Source organism: Podarcis filfolensis (assembly GCF_964270895.1).
Source record: "Podarcis filfolensis genome assembly, chromosome: 4".
Classification (NCBI taxonomy): domain Eukaryota; kingdom Metazoa; phylum Chordata; class Lepidosauria; order Squamata; family Lacertidae; genus Podarcis; species Podarcis filfolensis.
Genome location: NC_139607.1, coordinates 90323802 through 90346240, shown reverse-complemented (window position 1 = coordinate 90346240; position 22439 = coordinate 90323802). Strand labels below are relative to the sequence as shown.

Below are 22439 nucleotides of genomic sequence, written 5' to 3'. Positions count from 1 at the left end.
TCCATGCTCAGGAAGGATTTTACAAGGGCAGAGCATTAATTGAAGGGGTGGTGCAGAATAATTTCATTTGAACCCACAGGTTCTTCAGTGTATCATTAATAATATGCCTCATTTTTTTTTGAGTTGAAAGGCTTCATAATATAATTTAAGATCAGGCACTCCCATTTGTCTCTAGAATGATACAAAGTTTGGAGGGTTGTTCTACTTTGCTTACCATCCATGCTTCTCCACATATATATGTATTTCTGCAATTGCCTTCCAGTGACTTCTTATATCTTCTCCTATTACATTCAGGGTGTATTTATTGCTCAGTGGCACTAATAACATATAGGACATCCCTTCATTTATCTTCCAAGACCTCACCATTCCCCCATGTGTCTTGCTTTGCAACTTGCCCTGCTATTACTCAGCATATTATTATTTTTTTGCAGTGCTCCAGAAATTAGCCTTGTCAAATGCTCCTTTCTCAGAAACTCAAATGCTTTCTGTTCTCTTTATGCAGCTCAGCATTCTAGAGCCAGTTGCCAGGCAACCCCCAAGTGCATTCTCTTTCCCCTGCTCTTTTTGGGCTTGGATCTCATTGGCTAGGAGTGCCTTTTAGGAGCTACAGCTGGTACGACAACCATTCTTGGGCAGGGATAGCCTGACCACAGTGTTCAAATGCATGGATTGGTAACCTCAAAGTTTGATTATTGCAACGTGCTCTAATGTGGGGTAGGGTTGTGGGAGGGATTTGGCCCAGTTCTGAGACAAGATGCTGACTGAAACTCAGCCATCTTGTGAATATTTCACATCTCTGAATTTTGCAATACGGTTCTCCAATGAAGTAATGTGCACAAAAATCAGAGATGGATTTAGGGGAGAGCAACTGGATCGCCCTCATAGGGCACTGAGTCGAGAGGGATCCACAACAATGATGTAAAATGGAAGGTGAGAGAGGTGTGTGTGGGGGGTGCATATGCAGAAATTTGGAACCCCCAAGTCCGCCACTGCAAAAATATATGCTAGGATAAAGTGTTCATAAAAAGGTGTCTATTGGAGAAATTAACATTCCAAAATGCATTTCATTAGCTAATACTGCTTGACAAAATTGTGTATTGCATGATGCAGTTGTCAGAGTGCCAGACCAGGACCTGGGAGACCGGGTTTCAAATCCCCATTTAGTCATAAAGCTCAGTAGGTGACCTTGGGCCAGTCACTATCTCTCAGCCCCACTGGGTTGTTGTCGGGATAAAAATGAGGGGAAGAACCCCCGTCTTGAAAGACTAGTTGGCCCTGCTTGATCCTTCCCTTTTGTGCATGTCCACTTTAGGTACAAAACAAAAAAGGCACACACAGCTTGGACACTGGGAATAGATGGAGCTATTAGTTGACAAAGGGAAGACCACAGAGGATGAGGAGAGAAATGACCGAGGGAGGAATATGTTGCTTGTGCTTAAACTTTATTACAGTAAGAGAAGCTTTTCCAACCTGGCACCCTCCAGATTTTTTGGACTACAAATCCCATCATCCCTGAGCGTTGGCCATGCTGGTTAGTGCTGATGGGAATTGAAAGATTGCAGTAGGCCATAGGTAGTGGATTGTTGTGCCAAAGGCTTGATGCAAAAGGTGGGGGTTGCGGGGTTGGAAGAAAGAATAGAGGTGGCATCATGCAGGTGATCTTGGAAGCAGGTGATCATGCAGGTGATCTTGGAAGAGTGGGAGACCTTCATCCTACTGAGCAAAGGCTGCAGTGCTGGATTATAAATCTCCCCATGTCGTTTGCCCACTCTTTTGTTTGGGGGAGATGCAAAATCTCTGCAGCAGAAACAGCTTGTGTTTTGCTGAAGGCCATCTCGATCTTCCAAGAGGCATTAAAACAGACACACACAACAACAACAACAACAACAACAACAACAACAAACACAGAGGTCATTAATGTGCTTTATGGAAGGTTGCAAAGAGTGCCTTTGCTGCAGTGCTTTTTCAAACTAGCAAAGGGTGTCAGAGGCAAAACAGGCTTTTGCAGTTGCTCTGCGATGGAAAGCTGGCTTGCACAGACAGACGTAGGAGGCACGTTAATTTAAATCAAGACATTCATATATAAACCATGAAGAGTACTGCAGTGTTCCACACAGCCACCTTCCAATTGCTGCTATGGTAAGGCAATACTTCTGAAGAGAGACATAAGAAGGTGAGTTCTCTGAGTCAGGTCATTGGTCCAGCAAACTCAGTCAGGGTTGTCTACACTGTCCGGCAGTGGCTGGCGATTCAAGGGTTCCAGGCATGGGACATTCCTAGCCCTGCCTGAAGATGCTGGGGATTCAACTTATCGCCTTCTGCATAGAATAATAAAGTTGTAGAGTTGAAAGAGACCTTGAGGTGCATCTCCTCCAACCATCTGCAATGCAGGAATCTCAGCTAAGCAACAACAAACCTATGGTTACGTGAAACATACTCAATAAACACACAAGACGTAACTGGCTGTACTTTTGAATAAATAAGGTATACTATTCATTGTGTCAAACTGTAGATTTCAATGGAACTGTAACAACCCTTCAGGTGGATGAATGTTGAGTGATGTTGGATTGAAATTAAGTGGTTTCTAGCTGTAATGGTACAAAAGAATATGAAAAAATAGTTCTTTTTTCTTTGTATATAAGTAAAAGTTTAAGCTACAATAATTTAAGAAGGTGGATAGAAAATAAGGGGTTTTTGAACTGTAATGTTATGAGATAAGGATTTGCTGGATAAACAATCTGAACTGGAATACAAGAAGGGGAGGCATGAGGAGGTCAGGGAAATATGTTATTGAAAAATAAGTTATGAACTTTATGTGTTTTTATTATTTTTTCTTTTTAATTTTTTCTTTGTTTGTATAAAATGGAAAATTCTAATAAATATCTTATAAAAAAAACAACCCTTCAGGTGGATTATTGGACTCTATGAACAGACAGGTGGAATAGACACTTATACATGTATGGACCTTATGCATGAACTGACTAGAGAATGAACTGATCCACTGGGTCTTCTGCTTTTTTGTTGAACTTTATGAGACTTCCGTTGAAATCTACAATTTGATACAATGAATAGTATACCTTATTTATTCAAAAGTACTGCCGGTTGTGCCTTGTGTGTTTATTGATTATGGAATCTTAGCTAAAGCATCCATGACAGATGGCCATCCACTGTCCAAGGAAAGTCCACCACCTCCCAAGGGAGCTTGTTCCACTATAGAGAAGCTCTTAATGTCAGAAAGCTCTTCCCAATGTTTACTCGGAATCTCCTTGTAACTTGAAGCCATTGGTTCAATTCCTACCCTCTAAAACAGGAGAAAACAATCTTGTTCCATCTTGTGCATGTGCTCTGTCACTGAGTTGTGGCCCTGGAAGGCAGGTGGCACTGTTTAAGCCTTGATGGGGAAGCTATGAGATTCAAACACCCCCCTGTTGACATAGCTATTTAAAGGGACAGGAGACACCTACAAATCCAGGGACTGATAACAGCTAATACAGTCATCAGACTCAAATGCTCCCTGCTGACTTTTTGTTTAATAATAATAATAATCCTCACAGGGTGGTTGCAAATTAAAAATTGAGAAGGTACATAGAACATGCTGCAGTGATAAGAATGTTGGGCTATGACTTGGGAGACCAGAGTTCAAATTTCCCACTGGGTAACCTTGAACTAGTCAACATTTATCAGCCTAACCTACCTCACGGGGTTGTTGTGAGGATAATATGTGGGGAGGAGTAGGCATGCTACCTTGAGGAAGTTAAGATGTGCATGCAATAAAGCAATAAATACAAATGTCACAAAACAAGTGTTTACACATCTTTCCTAATCGTTGTTGTCAACTAGCTTTTACTCAGAGTAGACCCATTTAATAGTCATGACCAATTTAGGCCCCTTGATTTCAACAGGTGTACTCTGAGCAACCCTTGATGTAGAAGCAATTCAAGCAGTCTGTCCCCACCCCTGATAGAAGGGGACATTTGTTACCCAAGGAAAATTTGAAACCTTCAGGGAGGGAGGGAGGGAGGAAGGAAACGGCATATTACCTTTTTGTTCTGGTAATTTCTCCTCCTAATTAAGAATAATCAGCATAATAGCTGTGAGAATAGATTGCACTGAAAATCCATTCTAATTGAAATTAAGTGGAATGCTGAGCAGTAAATTATGTTGCAATATGCAAAACTTTTAACAAAGTATTCACCCCCAGAATTAAGTGTGCATGCACTGTGTAATTAATTATACTAGTCATTTAACAGAAATCTAACTTGAACCAGAAACAACATTGGTAGGTTTTTTGAAAAAAACACGCGAAAAAAAATCTATTTTATTGCGTACAGTTCTCTTCAATTTTCTTTTAAGAGCCAGATGATTTTGATCTACTGGGATTTGTGCTGTGTAATTTTGCAGATGGCCTGGTGATAGTTTTCTAGGCAGACAATTCAAGCTCAAGTGAATAAGAGTTAAATTGAAATGGGTCTGTTTCCACACTTCACAGAAGCCAACCACTACCAGGGATTCAGCTGAGCTACAAACCTGTGCTTTTCAAAACTAGGTTGATCTCTCAGCCCAAAGAATGTGGAGAACCGGGGTGGGGGTGGGGGTGGGGGGACAAACCTGACTTGCAAAATATTATTGTGGATTTGACCAAAGGGGAGCAAAGCAGAAGGCTTCTTCAAGCAGGTCTAAGGCCCATCTAGTCCACCACCTCACAGTAGCCAATCAGAAGCCTACAAAAAGTCCACAAAGACTCTCCTCCTGCAAGAGAGGGGAGTGGTTGTGGGCGGGAGCCGGTCTCCGCCTCAAGCAGGGGGCGTTAGCCCCCTGCCTCCCACTCACCTGGCTGGCGCCCATGCCCACGGACTGGGACCCAACCAGGTGCCTTCGAGGGGGCGTGTACAGCAGCCTAAATTGCTGCGGCGCCAGCCGCCCGGCCTCACTCTTCGTCGTCCCGTCGCGAGTCACCCACCCTCCACTCCCTTAGAGCTCAGGGTCTCAGTTTTCTTTTGGCCTTGCTATGGACCTTAGGTTGGTCGCCCTGGTTGTCCGGGGGGGGGGGGCTGGTAGTAATTTTTCCATTTGGCATTAGGCTTTTTGGTTTTTTCGCCTACCTCGTAGCAATTGTCACAACTTTCGTGGTATTGGTGGGTAGGTTAGGCATTGGAATAATGTGGTGTGTCGAAGGGCTAGGTGTGGCCATCGCCTACACCTTCAATTTTTGGGTATTCCGTTAAAGGAATCCGGCGGTCGTGTAGTCTGTCCAATGCCTGCGTGGTGGGAGGCCATGGCACGACCCTCGGTGACATCAGCGGAGAGCTTATAGTTGGATTAGCATCAACAGGCTCCACCTACTGGTGAATAAACCCCCCTGTTTTAGACTCACCCCTCTCCGAGTGGGTGGAGTCAGCTGACGTAATCCAATGCCTAAGCCAATACCTTTTTACTTGCTGTAATCAATAAAGTTGTGGCCTTTTCTTGCCCATTAACCTTATATCACGTGTCCTTGTGTTTTCATTCCACTATGCGGGGATCGGGTCCTCGAACCACAAGTAGGATCTGGGTGCATCTGAGAAGATGTGGCAATCTGTCCCTCCTTGACTGTCCCACTCATTCACTTGGAGGGAATTCCTAGTCACCTAATACTAGCAGGTGCATCCTTAGCTACCTGTATTCAGTGTTTTCCTTTTCTCCACAGGTACATTCTGCTTTTTAATTTGATTCTTCTGAAGGGTTATGAGCTCCTTGAGAAGCTGCCTCTTGTGCCATTCTTGCAGAGCTATTGTGCTGCTTAAATTGTGATATTGTCTTGAATGATACACCAGATACCACCTGTGAGTGGTGTGTTTTTTTACCTAAATAGTTGTAATGGCTCTGCATGCTCCCCCCACCTACTGGATCGGATTCAGGGCCCAATCCAGGACTTCTGATTGGGTCCAATTTGACCTGGGCCAACCTCCGTCTCCTGAATCAATCCAAGGGCCGGACCTCATGTTCAATCAAGGTTTTAAAAGGTTAATCAATCAAATGAAATTAAAAGGTTAATTGAAAAGGGAAAAACAACGAGACACTGCATCTCCTTTCCACTTCTCCCAAAAACACTGCAGAAAGCAGGACTGAACCTTCCACTCCCTGTGAGTGGAGATTTCAATCCTGCTGGCTACTGTTTTGCCAGCACAATCCCTGCTGGGAATAGTCTTGTACAGTGGTACCTTGGGTTAAGAACTTAATTCGTTCTGGAGGTCCGTTCTCAACCTGAGGTACCACTTTAGCTAATGGGGCCTCCCGCTGCCACCGTGCTGCTGCCGCACGATTTCTGTTCTCATCCTGTAGCAAAGTTCTTAACCCAAGGTACTATTTCTGGGTTAGCGGAGTCTGTAACCTGAAGTGTCTGTAATCTGAAGCATCTGTAACCCGAGGTACCACTGTATCCATTAACAGTTGTAAGGTTGGAAATCTGTACAGGAGAAGATTCATGGGGTTAGACATACTGCTGGCCACTGTTCCAGTAGTCCTAGCAAAGTTAGGAATGTAAGAACAAGTGCCCTGCAAGATTAGACCAAAGGCCAATCTATTCCAGCATCCTGTTCTTACAGCAGTCAATAAGATGTCTGTGGGTGGATGTGCAAGATAACGAAAGCATTCTGGGAAATGATATATAATGGGCTGAAAAAAATGTTTAAAATAATGTTTGTGAAAAAGCCAGAAGCTTTCTTACTAAGAATTTTAGGTGCAGAAATACCAAAGGAGCAAAATGATAATTTATGTATGTGATGACAGCAGTGCAGATCCTACTGACCCAGAGATGGAAAGAAGATAAAGTCCCAACCAGAATGGCTGATGAAGATGATGGACTACGCCGAAATGGTGAAAATGACCGGGAAAATCAGAAACCAGGAAGAGAGAAACTTTAATAAGGAATGGGAAATTTTTACAAATTACCTAAGAGAACACTGTAAGCAACTAAAAACTTGGGCAGGATTTGAGTAACGCTTGTAATGTACTAAAAACTAAGGTAAAAATGGATTATTTAAAGAAAAATTGAGAAAATATATGATGCAGTTGAAAAAGATTGAAAATGGAAGCCACGCAAGGGTGGAGGGAAGTCTAAAGATTCAGGGAATCCTAAATGTTGATGATTATGTCTAATGTTTTAATTTAAATGTGTAGTGTAAAACTGAATAAAAAGAGATTATATATTAAAAAGATGTCTGTGGGAAGCACACAAGAAAGACCTTTAATATCTCTTTTTTTTTGAGTTGCTGTAACAGACATCATCGATTAACTTCATCAGTCCTGGACACAGGGCCAACTTCTCCAAAGTGCTGTTTGATCCTGTAAAATCAGCACACCCCATTAAATGCACCCATGTTCGTTTCTCCATCCTAATGATGGCACAGAGTCCCTTCCTTTACTTCCTTCCATGGCGCTAAGCGTTGCTGTTTGTTTCTTTGGGACTCCATATGCCTCACCCGACTTCTCCTCTGACACGGAGCCAGAAGCATTGAGAAACAAGGTGGATAACTCTGAACACTTCTCCTCTGTAACGCTTCGGCCGGGCAGAAAATCAATGCACTTAGCAGAGGCAGCAGCAAGTGTTTGAATTAAGGACGGCTAAAACTTCCAACAAGAAAGAGGCTGTATGTTTCCATGTTAGTGTCGCCCCTGGATGAAGGGCAAGAGAATACATGCTGCTGCTGGAGAAGCTCCCTGTTGCTGCACTCACAAGCCTACAATGGCACCAGGAGATCTACCCAGCATGCAAGTGGACTAGCAGGCATAACAAATGAACTGGATTTGACTGAGTGAGTCACAGGCTGTATACAACTGGGGAAGGGCCATAACTCAGTGACAGAGCCCATGTTCTGCCTGTCCTAGGTTCCATCCTCAGCATCTCCAGGCAGGGCCAGGAATGCCCCTTGTCTGAACCCTTGGAGACCCACTGTCAATATATACAACCCCAGGTTAGCTGGGTCAATGGTTTGACTAAGGTTAAGATGGTTTTCCCAGTAGTGATGCATGGAAGTGAGAGCTGGACCATAAAGAAGGCTGATCTCCGAAGACTTGATGCTTTTGAATTATGGTGTTGGAGGAGACTCTTGAGAGTCCCATGGACTGCAAGAAGATCAAACATCTCAATTCTTAAGGAAATCAGTCCTGAGTGCTCACTGGAAGGACAGATCCGGAAGCTGAAGCTCCGATACTTTGGCCACCTCATGAGAAGAGAAGACTCCCTAGAAAAGACCCTGATGTTGGGAAAGATGGAGGGCACAAGGAGAAGGGGACGACAGAGGACGAGATGGTTGGACAGTGTTCTCGACGCTACCAGCATGAGTTTGACCAAACTGCGGGAGGCAGTGGAAGACAGGAGTGCCTGGCGTGCTCTGGTCCATGGGGTCACGAAGAGTCGGACATGACTAAACAACTAAACAACAACAACCAGATGGGTTCCTGTATTCTATTATCATAAAAATAAATATTCCATCGCAAGTGAGGTGTTTTGTGGAGTGTGTGTGCACGCCAGCTTTTATTGTCTTCACTCTTTAACAGAAGAACGCAAGAAGATTGTCTTCTGCAGATGCCACAGAAACCAAACAGGCTGGCAGGGGAAGATGGGGCAATCGGTCCCTCTGTGACTGCCCCACTCACTCACCTGCAGGGAATTCCTAGTCACCTAATGCTAGTAGGTGAGTTGTTAAATATGACCCTGGTTCATAGGGGCTTGACATTTACTGCTCTGTTATATTTATCACCGTTAGCAAAGTCACTTAAATAATGCAAATGAAGTCCTCTGAGAAAAGTCCTGTTGACCCTTTACCGAGCAAACTGAAAACAGTGTGTGATTTGAGGAAAAAGGAACAGAGAGGTTTTGTCTTTCTTAGTTCAGGCCTTGTACATAGGAGGATAGAAAAAATCAACTAAAATATACAGAGGGAAACCCCCTCTGAACTACATAGCCAATCAGAGCATGTGCTACCTCAGTGAACATCATGTGACTCTGGTTGCTGAGCAACACTTCGGCCCATACCCCTCTTGGCTAGCTGACTTTTTGAACGTATCAGAGCTAACCCTTAAGTTACAAATGAAATAATCTCTGCTGCTGGAAGAGCGGAAAAGTATCTGACTGATACTACTCTTTATTTATATTTATAAGTTTATTTTACAAATTAGTAAAATGCTGCACAGTCTGAGGCTGTAGCAAAATAAAATAAAATAAAAACAACTGCCACAAAACAAAACCAAATTCCAGAATACAGAAAAATGATAGAATAGAAACTATGCTCAACCTTTTCGTTACCACATGAAACTGTTGTTTGAGTCTGCCCCCAGCTCATTGGCACAAAAGACACTTAACATCGCCATACCTTCATCCTGACATTGATTCCTCCAGTTCCCATAATCCCAGAAGCAATTAACAGCTTGGACTTCATTGGTTTCAAATAAACAGATATGTGAGAATAAAGAGGCTTACTGCTGCAGGTCTTGTTGAATTTCATATTCTCCTGAGGGGATCCCTTCAGCCGGCACTGGAAACGGTGTTGCCAAAATTCCTGAAACCACGGGTTTCGGTGGTTGGTTTCTGGCTGAAGCTGCAGGTAATAATCATCAAACCATTTCACATCCGGAGACTGAAGCTTGATTGTTATTCCGCCAACAGCCTCGCGCTGGTATCCTTCTGTCACATCGTATCTGTCTGCCCAGCCATCGCTGCAAAGATAAATAAAAGGAGCAGACTCTCTGTGAGGACGGGGCTGCTGTGAATCATTGAAGAGAATTATTGGCATGCGTCCTTGGGAATAGCAAGGGGACCCTGGCCAAACAAGAGCTGCGGCTGGACAAGGAAGCTGCTGCAGGGGGTGCTTCATTCTTGTCGCACAGATACAGTAAGATCTTGGGTTTCCTTTATTTAACCAGCTCACACACTTGGCTGAGAGTACCATATCATGAACCTAATCCTGGGCAGAAGCCCTGCAATCAGACCCAGAGGACAAGTGACCAGATAAACCAGAAGGACCAGTGGCACAAGCCCCAGAAATGATGAACCCATAAGAATGTGAATAAAAAAATACAAGAGGAGTCCTGCTGGATCAAATCAGAGGCCCATTTGATCCAGCGTTCTGTTCTCACAGGGGCCAACTAGATAACTATGGGAATCCCATGAGGAGGAGAATGACTCTTCCAGTCATCACCCCCAGTGACTTTCATTCAGAGCACAGCCATCAGGGTTAGTAGCCATTGATAGCCTTAATCTCCATGAAATGTTCTGATCCCCTTTTAAAGGCATCCAAGTTGGTTGCCTCCACTCCACATTGTGGTTCAGAATTGTGGTAGCAAATTCCATAACTCGGACCAAGGTTCTCAACACCAAGCCCGAGTCCCAACCACTGAGACGTATTGCGTTGCAAGGCTCTTTGAATCACTTTTGTGAGAAAAGGAAGAAGAAGAAGAAGAAGAAGAAGAAGAAGAAGAAGAAGAAGAAGAAGAAGAAGAAGAAGAAGAATCATCTTGAGTCAAGATACCCCCAAACTGGGACCCCCAAGCATAGCAACCCCTGAACAAATTCCTTTAAGGGTCAAGCCGCCTCTACACCAGAGACTTCATCCTTCCCAGCACGTACCGTATTTTTTGCTCTATAGGACGCACCGGACCATAGGAGGGGGACAACAGGAAAAAAAATTCTCCCCCTCTCTGCTCAGCGCCCCTTCAGCGAAGTGGCAGGAGAAACGGAGCCCCTTCCATTTCTCCTCCCACTTCGCTGAAGGGGTGCTGCACAGAGAGGGAAAACTGTGCAGCGCCTCTCCAGCGAAGCGAAGCCTGGAGAGCGAGAGGGATTGGTGTGCACCGACCCCTCTCGCTCTCCAGGCTTCAGGCGGCCACCCACAAGCCTTCGGAGCACGGCGGGAACTCCTGCTGTGCTCTGAAGGCTTGCGGATAGCTGCCTGAATGCAACACAAAGCCTCCGGAACGTGGAGGGAGCTCTCCCTCTGCACTTCGGAGGCTTCGTGTTGCTATCGCTGAAGCCAAGGAGCCTGCATTCACTCCATAGGACGCACACACATTTCCCCTTCATTTTTGGAGGGGGAAAAGTGCATCCTATAGAGCGAAAAATACGGTACTTCCCAGGGCAGTCAGTACACCCAAGCGAATGGATGGAAAGGAAATGGTGTGCTTGGCTCTGGACCAGAAGACCATCCCCTTGATGCTCTCTTCAAGAAGTGGGTGGAGTAATAGTTATAGTATTATAACCTGGGAGGACCTGGGAAGGCAGGGTTCGAATTCCCAATCAGCCATGAAGCTCACTGGGTGACCTTGGGCCAGTTGCTATCTCTTAGCCTAACCTACCTCTCAGGGTTGTTGTGAGAATGAAATGGGGAGGAGGAGAACCATGTACCCCACCTTGAGTTCCTTGGAAGGTAAAGTTGGTATATATATGTAATAAATAAATAAGTTTCCACTGCTGATATTTAACTGTGTTATTTATTGTTGGATCCAACCAATGAACCAATTAGTTCAGCAATGGTCAACCAGGTGCCTATGGGAAGCTCACAAACAAGAGACGACTCTTGTCACTTGTGATTCCCAGCATTCAGAGGCATGTTGCCTCTGACAGTGGAGAAAGAACATGGCCAAAAGGAATAGTAGCCATTTTTAGCCTTATCCTCCATGAATCTGCCTGCTCCTCTATTTAAACCATTCAAGTTGGTGACCACCATGCTCTCCTGTGGGAGAGTGAATTCCATAGTTCAACTATGTATGGTGTCTTTAATCTGTCCATTGGACACCCATAAGTTATAGAATGAGAGAGGTTTCTCCTTAGCCACATTGCATAATATTGCGCACTTCTATCATGTCACTTCTTACTAAAAAAAAACCCCACCCCCAAATGTTGCAACTTTTTCTCATGGGAGTTGCTCTGTCTCCTTGATCGCTTTGCTCTCCCTTGTGCCCTGCCACTCAGAGCATGAGAAATGCCCTTCTGGATCAGACCAAAGGACCATCTGGTTCAGAATCCTGTTCACACCACAGGTCACCCCTGGAAAGTCTGAAAACAGGACTCATGGGTCCCAGCCACTGGCATTCAAAGGCATGCTGCCTCCTGCGTATTATGTTATTGTATATCTTGCTAGTATTCTCTTTGCAGTGTAAACTTGGATAAATGATATAGAGTGTGGCAAATGCCATAAAGAAGCAAGCAGCGGTGACCTAAACATTTAGCCCTTGTAGGAGCTCCATTCTTCCTCATCCTATTGATTCAAGGCCTGGTCCTTAATGTCCTCATTTATGGACGCAGCCCTTTTCACAAACGCACTGAGGTTGAATTGGGGTGAGTTGCACATGAAGCTGCTGCAGCCTTTTTTCTGACCACCAGGCAGTGAGCGCAAGTGATGGCGAATGAAGTAAGAGGAATGACTTCATCGGCTGCTGAAAAACAAATAGCAGAAGACGCCAGAGTCTGATGCAGTAATACGAACGCATACTGACTTAGCTGAAGATTCATAGGGTCTCTGTGCCTCTCTGCAAAATCTACAGGAATTTGACTTTCTAAAAAAAATAGAGGTTCAAAAAAAGATGGGGTGGAGAGAATAATGAGGTGCTGTAATGTTTCAGCATAGGAATGGGGAACCTTTTTCCAACCTGAGGGCCACATTTCATTTTGTAAAACTTTCTGGGGGCCATATGGCAGTGGTGGGCAGGATCAGAGGAAAAAGTGGGAGGAGCAATTAATGTAAATGTTACCTGTGAACAGCGGGCTAGCTTCTAGACACACTCACAAACCCCTTTCTATTCTCATTCCAGGCAAGCCAAAGGTATTTTCAGAGTTCAAGGATGCACTGCAGCCAGGCAGCAGCACTCAAGGGGAATGTGAGGCAGGGCAGGGAGGAGAGAAGGCTCTCCAGGAATATGGCCTGGAGAGAATCTTGAGGTCCACATTCAGACTCTGGGCCACAGGAACCTCACTGCTTCTTTTGGATCATCTCCATCCTCTTCTCTTTTAAACTTCCTATTCCCTGGTCCCTATGCAAAGGGAGTTACAAAAATCTTGGCCACAGAACATGGTGATGATGTCCCAGGCTTGTGAAAAATGTGATATTGTTATTCTTACAACCCAACCCAACCCAACCCAACCCAACCCAACCTCTCTCTCTGGATGTATAAAGGATCAAGGTAGGACTACCTTATACAGTATGCATGTGATAAACTGGTGATGAGGATGACAATGAGATTGAAGGTGATGATGGATTTGGTGAGTGACGACCATGATGATGAGGGTGGTGATTATAGCCTTGCTCCTGTTGTGTTGTTCGGTCCCTCTGGTCACCGCTGCAGTACAAAAGATAGTATTTCAACACAAGTGACAAATCTGGAACCACGTCGCTTTGAGGCTCATTAAGTCTGGATTCAAACCATTTGTTGTATCCATTTAACAAACATTTATATCCCACTTTATTGTAAAGAAACCTCTAAATGGTTGACAGAAATACGAAATAAAACATTAAAAGTCTCCATAAAGAACAGGTGTTTTAAAAAAGTTTGAAACTTTATCAAACTAGACAGGAGATGCGAAAGAGGCAAAACCCATGTAACTCATATATGTTAGGCTTGCCTAAACAAACATGTTCTAAGCAGATGCTGCAAAGAATACAGTGAATTCTTGTCATCTGGGCAACCCAGGACCTCCAGACACGCCGCCCAGGCTTGCACCCCAGAGAGGTAACTTCACTGCTGCTAATGCATTTATGAGTTACTGGCCTCTGCAGTCACAGCAGCCACAGTGGTTCTGCAGAAGTTTGACTTCACCCCCAGAGGCGCACTCCATTGCCTCTCGAGACTGATGGGTGCCAACATACAAAAGCCCGACTGATGCCAATATGCAGGGAGTTCCAAAGTTTCAGCAGACTACACAGTCTGCGGACAATGGGTTTGAATTTTGTGATAGGGCAGAGGTGGACAACCTAGATCTAGACAGACCTGGAGAGTTGCTGTCTGTTCAAGAAGGAGGGTATTCTGGGCTAGATGGAGAAATAGACTGGATACTAAAAGGAGGGGAAACTCTTTTATAGCTCCACCTACTTTTGACTCTGGCCCTGCCCACCATTGGTGTGTGGTTGGAGAACCTTGTCCAGTCTTGCATTCCTTTCTAGGCAAGCTTCCAGGAACCACATACCAGTGGTGGGCGGGGTCAGGGGCCAAAGTGGGTGGAGCAATGCATACAAATATTACACCTGTACAGTAGTTTCTACACACGAACCCCTCTGATTCCTCCATCCGGCAAGCAAGAAGCATTAGCAGAATTCAAGGGTGCCAGCCAGGCAATGTAAAGTAGCAGAGAAATGTCTGAAAATTTTGCAAGTTCAAAGTTGCTCCAGAAAACCAGCATTACTACTATTGGGAGGAAAGCACTCTGCGTGTGCCCAGAGACTCTCTTGCCTTTCTCCAAGTCAGCCTGTCAGTTCTATGATTAAATGCAGATTCGTAAATTCAAGATCCCTCTAGTTCAAAGAGAGCATTATAGTCACCCTACCGCATTGGCCTGTGGCTGTTTTGACAATAAGGTTTGTGGCTCGCAGGAAACAAATTCGTAGGTCTCCTTTGTCTCCCGATCGCTGCCCTAGAAATTCTAACACTTGTACCCGAAGCTTGATTGCCGGTATACAACAGCATCTACAGAGCTGTATCAAGTAACCATGGCAACTAAGTGTATAGGCCATTTTCTAACAAAATATGAATTACAAGGCTTCTTTATTGTTGCTGTAAAAAAAGGGGGCAAGTCTGAACGCTTTAGTGCTATGGGGGTTTTTTATTATGGAGAGAGAGAAAAAACTCTGCATGGCTTTGTATTCTTTATGTTATCTTCCATTTTGCCACCCACTCGGAAAGAACACGGCAATTAGCATTACATAACGGTTTTAAATTGGGAATGGTGCCATTCGCTGAAGTGCGTTTAATTGCAGCTATACTTGGTCCTACATCCATATAGGCTAGATGGAGGGCCTAAGTGCCCGTTACATAAAAATGAGTATGACCCAGTGCAGGCGGCCATTTTGTTTCAAGAAGGGGCACTTTGTGATTTGGAATGGAGAAGCAGCGGAGGGAGGGAAGGGGTGTGTGTTTTCCCTACTTGTCACTGTTCACATTTCACTTGCCAACCTGCTTCACCTATTCCTGGAATCATAGAATCTTAGACGGGACCCAAGGGTCATCTAGTCCAACCCCCTTGCAATGCAGGAATCTCAGCTAAAGCATCCATGACAGATGGCCATCCAACCTCTGCTTAAAAACCTCCAAGGAAGGAGAGTCCACCACCTCTTGTGGGAGTCTGTTCCACTGCTGAACAGCTCTTACTGTCAGAAAAATTTTCCCCGAACGTTTAATTGGAATCTTCTTTCTGGTAACTTGAAGCCATGGGTTCAAGTCCTAGCCTCCAGAGCAGGAGAAAACAAGATTGTTCCCTCTTCCATGTGACAGCCCTTGAGAGATTTGAAGATGGCTATCGTATCTCCTCTCACTCTCCTCTTTTCCTGCACTGTTCCAAGCACCTATTTGTGAGGGAAGAAACACAAGTCTAGGAACCCTAAATCTGAAAAAGCTGTGTGTTGTGGGCGGGTGGTTTGGAGTAGAGAAAGAACTGGCAGGAAAAGAGTAAAGAATCCCATCTACTTAATCCCTTAATCTGCTCTAAACAAACTCCTTTTCTTTTCTCGTTCTTTCTCTGCTTTTGTTTTTATTTAGATTACTTTCTTTTATCTGATTGTATTATGAAAAAAAGCTTTAATAAAATTTTATTATTTATGTTATTTAAACTAACCTTTTTGGACTAATGGGCCCAGTTGGAATTTTGAAAAAGTGTCATATGCAAAAGACATAAACTTGGTGCTGAGAGGATGAGGCTTACCCAAAATGGCCGCCACAGGATGTATGGCCCAACCCAAAATGGCTGCTGTGGAGGTATGGCTGCCACACCTAAATGAGCGGGAAAAGCCATGAGACTACAAAATGATGTGGCCATGCCTTACACATGTCAATGGAAAAAATGTCACTACTCTTGTCACAGCCATGTTCAGTCAGAGAAAGATGTTCTTTGCACCTCCCCTCTCCTCAGAATGGATGGGCAGGTGGGTGTCTAATCCTGGCATCTGAAGAAATTGGGGCATGTTTAAGGGGGCTTGTCCCATATAGGAGCAGCCGAAAAAGTGCCAAAAGTTACTGGGCAGGAAGAGCAAAAAAGCCACTTGTGCATTGTGGATTTTTGAGAACATATTTACTAATACTTTCCACAGGCACTGTAGGAAGCAATGGGAGGCAAACTGGCACCCATGGGTGCCATGTTGGCAATGCTTGCGACCCTAACCCAGGAGGGAGAAGTGAAAATGAGACTTATGTAGGATATACACTGCACCTACAACAAAATGTTGCAGTATGGAGTTCTACTGTTCAGGATTCCAGCCACTCCATTTAACCCTTTCCTTTCCTCCCCACCCTGCTTATGGGTTTTATGCTTTCTGTTTATTTCCTTTGGCTTTGTTGCAAACTGCCCTAAGGCTTGTGCAAAGGGCAGTACAGTGGACCCTCCAGATATGAACTTAATTCGTTCCAGGTGTCCTTACATACCCCGAAAAGTCTGCAACATGAGGCGCTTCTTCTGCGCACACACGCGGCGTGATAGAGCGCTTCTGTGCATGCGCGAAGTGCGTGCTATGAAACCTGGAAGTATACACATCTGGGTTTGCTGCGTTTGCAACCTGAAAGTTATGTTACCCGAGGGTCCACTGTATAGGAATTGCCCAAATAGATGAATAAAACTGAGGCTGTCTGGGAAATTAAAATGTCAGCTAGACCCAGGCAATTGGCACTGCTAAGAGCACTGGGCATATTCCCTTTCAGGGCCTGATCAGCTGCCCATGGAAGCCACTTCGGCTCTGTCCTTAAAATAATAAACCAGCTGCGCCTCTCAGCTTGCACAACCTTCCCTAAGAACAGTTTTCTTCTTTGCCTCAAGCCGTGGCGACGGGCAGACAAACATGGAGGGCCGTGGAAGTGTTGTGCAACAAATGTCACTTTCTAAAAGGCTTCAGTTTGATTCCAGAAAGCCCAACAATTACCTCTTGCCCAGGGAAGTGGCAAGTTCTCCTATTCCAGTTATTCCGCTCCCCGGGCCCTCCCCATTCCACCGCGTATGCCAATCTATCGCTGATGTCACAGAGGTTAATGAGTTCATTCATTAGCTGGCAGTCCAGTCTCGTTCACTTTACCTAAAGCTGTTTGCAGCTCACATCATTATGACAGAAGCTGCCTCTCATGCCACAGCAGCTGCTAGATCTCTGACAGATAGTCCTTTAGCAGATATTGTGTCATGCTAGGCATTGTGCTATGTTATGCTTTATTTATATAACACTACTTCTTCTTCTTTTGGCCCAAAGGCGGTGAGCACCGTATTAATAGAAAATGAAGTTGCAACAAATGCAAGCAATCCATCAAAAAAGCAAATAATAATAATAATCACAAAATGCCCACACATCGCACTAGATACGTGTTAGGAACACTAGTTAGCCCCACAGCAAATAAGCAAAAAAGGAACCCATCAAGGCACCATGGGTGTATGCACTCCCCTCCCATTGCTCAAGGGGTTGGGTGGGGAGACACGTCTAGCTAAAGGCTGCTACCCTGGGGCAAACAATCTCTCCTGTTGCTGCCTACCAGCCACCAGACAACATACTGGTACGCTCCAAGCCAATCTCTGGGTGGTGGGATACTCCAGGGGTCACTCAGTGTTCATTTTCCTTGGAGTGAAGGTCAACAGAGACTGCATTGTCCTTAGGATAGATTAGGCTTCCTCAACGTTGGCCCTCCAGATGTTTCTGGCCTACAACTCCCATGATCCCTAGCTAGCAGGACCAGTGGTCAAGGATGATGGGAATTGTAGTCTCAAATCATCTGGAGGGCCGAGGTTGAGGAAGCCTGGGATACACGGTTTTATTTACACACATATGAAAGCCAAGCATAAGATGGAGGGGCTCACAGCTTCAACACCCCGATAAATCCTGCTTCTCCATTAGATTTCTAGTGGAGGCCGAAAGTCCTACACGGAGCAAGCTTGTCTCAGTTGGCAAGCCCGACTTTTGCTCAACTCACCCACAATTTCACTCCTCTTGCTTGCTTTCCCAGCCAGGTGGGAAGAGGAAAGGCCCAGACATTTGCCCTATGGCACAGAGCAACTTCTTTGGTTATGTTTAAGTGGCCAACAGCAAACTGGGTGAGGAGGCCTGGGCAGGCCCTATATTTATTCTCCAAGCGTGGACTCAAGTGATGCCTGCTGGCACAGTTGACCCCACCCCTGGGGAGGTCCTGCACGGTAGCCTGGCTAAGATTGGCTCATTTGCAGGCAGGCTACAACCTGGACAGTGCGCAGAAGTTTGCAGGCCACACATGCCAACCAGGTCTCCCACCCTGTACTGCCACGGGATCGTGAAGAGGGGACAATGCAACAATGCCTGCCCAATGAAGGGGTAAGCACACTTGTCTTAAATTGCCTAGTTCAGCGATAGAATCCTATAGCCGATTTTGACCCTTCCTGGGTGCAGGACCCCAGGGATTAGAAGGAACTCAGGGCATTGTGCAGGCTGACCCCTTCCCTAAAACCTACAACAATACTCATTACATCCACTTTACAAGTGGATTGAGGGTGAGGGAAGGGAACCTACAAGCCTGGAATGCTGAACAGCCATCTCCTTCCTGATTCTCGCCTTCCACCCTAGCAGGGTCTCACCCTGAAGCACAGAATCATGAAATCATAGAATTGTAGAGTTGGAAGGCACCACAAGGGTCATCTAGTGCAGCCCCATGCAATGCAGGAATTGTTTGTCCAACACGGGGCTTGAACCCACGCACGAACCAATTTTCTTCTTGTTTTTGCTGGTGTACTCTTCTGCACATAATAAACACCTGAGATATTCTCCAACACCACCAAAGCAGGAATTTCCTGGCCGACAGCTTGTCTCTAAAGTTAATGCCATTTCACCGAACCTCTTTTCTAGTTTCACCTTCCTCAAAAGATAACTACAGTGGTTCCTCGGGTTAAGTACTTAATTCGTTCCGGAGATCCGTTCTTAACCTGAAACTGTTCTTAACCTGAAGCACCACTTTAGCTAATGGGGCCTCCTGCTGCCGCTGCGCCACCAGAGCACGATTTCTGTTCTCATCCTGAAGCAAAGTTCTTAACCCGAGGTACTATTTCTGGGTTAGCGGAGTCTGTAACCTGAAGCATATGTAACCTGAAGCGTATGTAACCCGAGGTACCACTGTATCAGAGCAAGGAAGTGATCAGCACCATGGACAGCTCTGAACGGGTCTCACATTAGAAGCAGGAGCACCTAATCTCGAATATTGGCCCAAGAGCTAGCAGACTCTGAACCTTCAGCAGCACTTTGGCTTCCTTCAGATTATCAGCTCCGATATACGTTGGTTCCTGGCTCAGGGCAAAGTACTTGAAGAGGAAACTTCCTGTAGAGACAAGTGGGAGGTGGGAGTCTGTGTGGGCCTGGAGGGCTCGGAGTAAGCAGAGCTCTTTGTCTGCTGTAATGTACTTTGAACCGTTTCTGTTTGAGTGTACCTGGAGTCTGTTTTAAAAACAGGCAGCCCTGATATGCAACAACACAGTATTGACATTCAAAGGGGCGCTGCTTCCTTTAGAAGCCCTTGGGTGTGGTGATGTGCCTGCAGTTTGGTGGCGGCTGCGGACATAGAGTTGAGAATGGTCAAACCTATCCATTTCTCTTTCTCTCCATTCCTCCCCCCACCCCCAGTCTTAAACTGAGTTTGCCACATTTTTGCACTGGTTCAAAATTGTTTTAGTCCCCACTAAAATTCATCAGCACTTTTCTGCACATTTTCTCCTAATATTTAAGACATTTAAATATCTAAGACTATCAAGAGGTTTGAAATGCCTTAGATATTTAAAACCTCACTTTTAACCGTGTTTTAATTTGCTGGATTTATGCTTGTTCTTTTACTTGTATGTTTTGAACATTTGAAAACCAGGTAGAAATCTTTGGATATAAACTGCTGTGAGACTGTATTAAATATATGAGCAAGCACAGTTTGCAGGCGTATATGAGGACTATGTTTTCTCCTTGCATGGGCATGCTTTGTTTTCGTTTTCTGTTTTTGCTTTATGATGTTGCATATTTTTGTGCTTTTATGCCGCAAACCACCCTGTGATAAATTTAATAAACAATAAATAATAACAACATGCACATTTTTTTTGTAAGCAATTCCCTTCAAAACAAAATGCATTTTCTGTAATGTTATCATTACTGGCGTGTATTTTACTTTTCCTATCATATTCCTTCTTTCTTTACATTTTTCAGTCAGGGAACTGCATCACACAAAATTTGGAGCAGTGTGAATTTGAAAAGGTAGCTAGAGTTGCCACATTTCAGAAGGTAAAAATCTGGACACAAAAGGTTGTTGAGCTTTTTTAGGGCATTTGCTTGATAGCCCTTCTGCTACTGTTGAACCAGAGCCCCCCACACGAAAGCCAGAACTGGGGTCACATGTGCCAGAGCCTGAACTGGAGCCAGAAACGCTGGAGCCAGAGCCTGAACTAGAGCTTGAACTGCCCATGGCAGAACCAGAACCTGAACCTGAACCAGAGCCTGAACCAGAGCCACCCATGCACATTTTTTTAATATAAAAAACACCCAAAAATCCAGGACATTTGCTTTAAAATGTAAAATTACCCCCAGATATGCATGTAGGACCCCCAAAAGAGGACATGTCTGGGAATTCCTGGACATATAATAGTAATTAACAACAACAACAACAACAACAACAACAACAACAACAACAACAACTTATTATTTCTACCCTGCCCATCTGGCTGGGTTTCTGCAGCCACTCTGGGTGGCTCCCAGCAGAATATTAAAAACACCATAAAACATCAAGCATTTAAAACTTCCCTGAACAGGGCTGCCTTCAGATGTCTTCTAAAAGTCAGATAGTTGTTTATTTCCCTGACATCTGGCGGGAGGGCATTCCACAGGGAGGGTGCCACCACAAAGAAGGCCCTATGCCTGGTTCCCTGTAACCTCACTTCTCACAGGGAGGGAACTGCCAGAAGGCCCTCAGAGCTGGACCTCAGTGTCCGGGCTGAACGATGGAGGTGGAGAAGCTCCTTCAGGCTGTTTTGGCAACCCTAAAGGTAGCTGCTTTTCTGAGTTGCGCATTCTTTCAGGTAAAATGCAAACTGAACTGAATTAATCTGGCTGGAGTCATTGGAAGGGGGGAAAAGGTGCTGATCCCTTCTCAAACTGAAGCAGGGTCGGCCTCATGAGCCTTTGTGGTGGTGGGGAGTCTAAAGAGATAGGGACACTAAGAACCATTTCAAGGGCCAGATCCTTCCTGATCTGAGAGGTTGTTTCTGTCTGGTGTCTCTCCTCCCCCCCAAGGTGGTAGCAGAGGATCAGAGCGCAGGATCCTGTGCATATCTGCATTGCATGGTCCCTTGCTTAAATTGCTTCCAGGCAGAGATTCAGTAGCTCATTCACACACCAGAGTACACAATTTGTTCCATTTTCCTGTGACATGTCCATAACTATATTTTGGGTGCTATTTTTCTAGCACTGATTAACTTTACATCTGCTTGATTGATGAGATGGTTTCTTTGCATTATGTCCGCCAGGAGAGAGAGGGGAGGGGAAGAAAAAAAAAGATAGCTAACATTTAATTGGTTTTCTGTTGGCTCAAAGATTTACAACAGCTGCCATCTGCAGAATGATTTTCCATTAGATAGCCAAACATAGTTCTTACAGATAAGCTCAGTGACTTTAGGCAATACATTCCTGTGTATTTACAATAATAAAGAGATATCAGAGACAGCCTTGAATTAGAGGAGGATGAGCACCATGAAATAGAATGCCATTTAACCAAAACAGTGAATTTGTTGTGTTGGCTGCTGCAGTGGCACAAAGACTTTCACTCCGAAGGATTCGTAACAGCAGGTGGTGTGAAAATTGGTATGAATAGCAGTCATCTCCACTGCAGTCCCGCAATCTGTTCTGCATGCTTTGGAGTGCGCAAAACCTTGGAGTGAGTAAAAAAAGAACCATCTCCACCACCCACAATTCCAGGAATGGTTTCACCAGATATTAACACATGTCAATGGAGAGAGGTGATCTACATTCTTGTTTCTTAGTGCATCTGGTTTGGCTCCTATTGTCAAAAGAAGTGAGGGACCACACTACGTGCAGCTTTCAATGTTCAGCTTTACTGTTATAGAATCATAGAACCAAAAAATCCAAGCCTACCTACCCAACCACAAAATATATAAGGCACTTCTAGACAAATCATCTATTCAACATTGATCCTGGTTTGCTTGCATAAAGAAAATGACACAGTGGGATAGGCACCAATTCTAAGGGGCCTCGACCCCTTCAACCCCACTGTCCAGATAT

General features: G+C 44.8%; 1 protein-coding gene across 5 annotated transcripts in view; it reads right to left on the bottom strand.

Annotated features, from left to right (window-relative positions):
• Nucleotides 1-22439, bottom strand: part of GRM5 (glutamate metabotropic receptor 5) — a 259832-nt gene that overhangs the window by 46281 nt on the left and 191112 nt on the right. For all 5 annotated transcript variants that reach the window (XM_083609574.1, XM_083609575.1, XM_083609573.1 and 2 more), the window contains exon 4: nucleotides 9461-9696. In XM_083609574.1, coding sequence (XP_083465700.1) covers nucleotides 9461-9696 — 236 coding nt within the window. The remainder of the gene's footprint in view (nucleotides 1-9460; nucleotides 9697-22439) is intronic.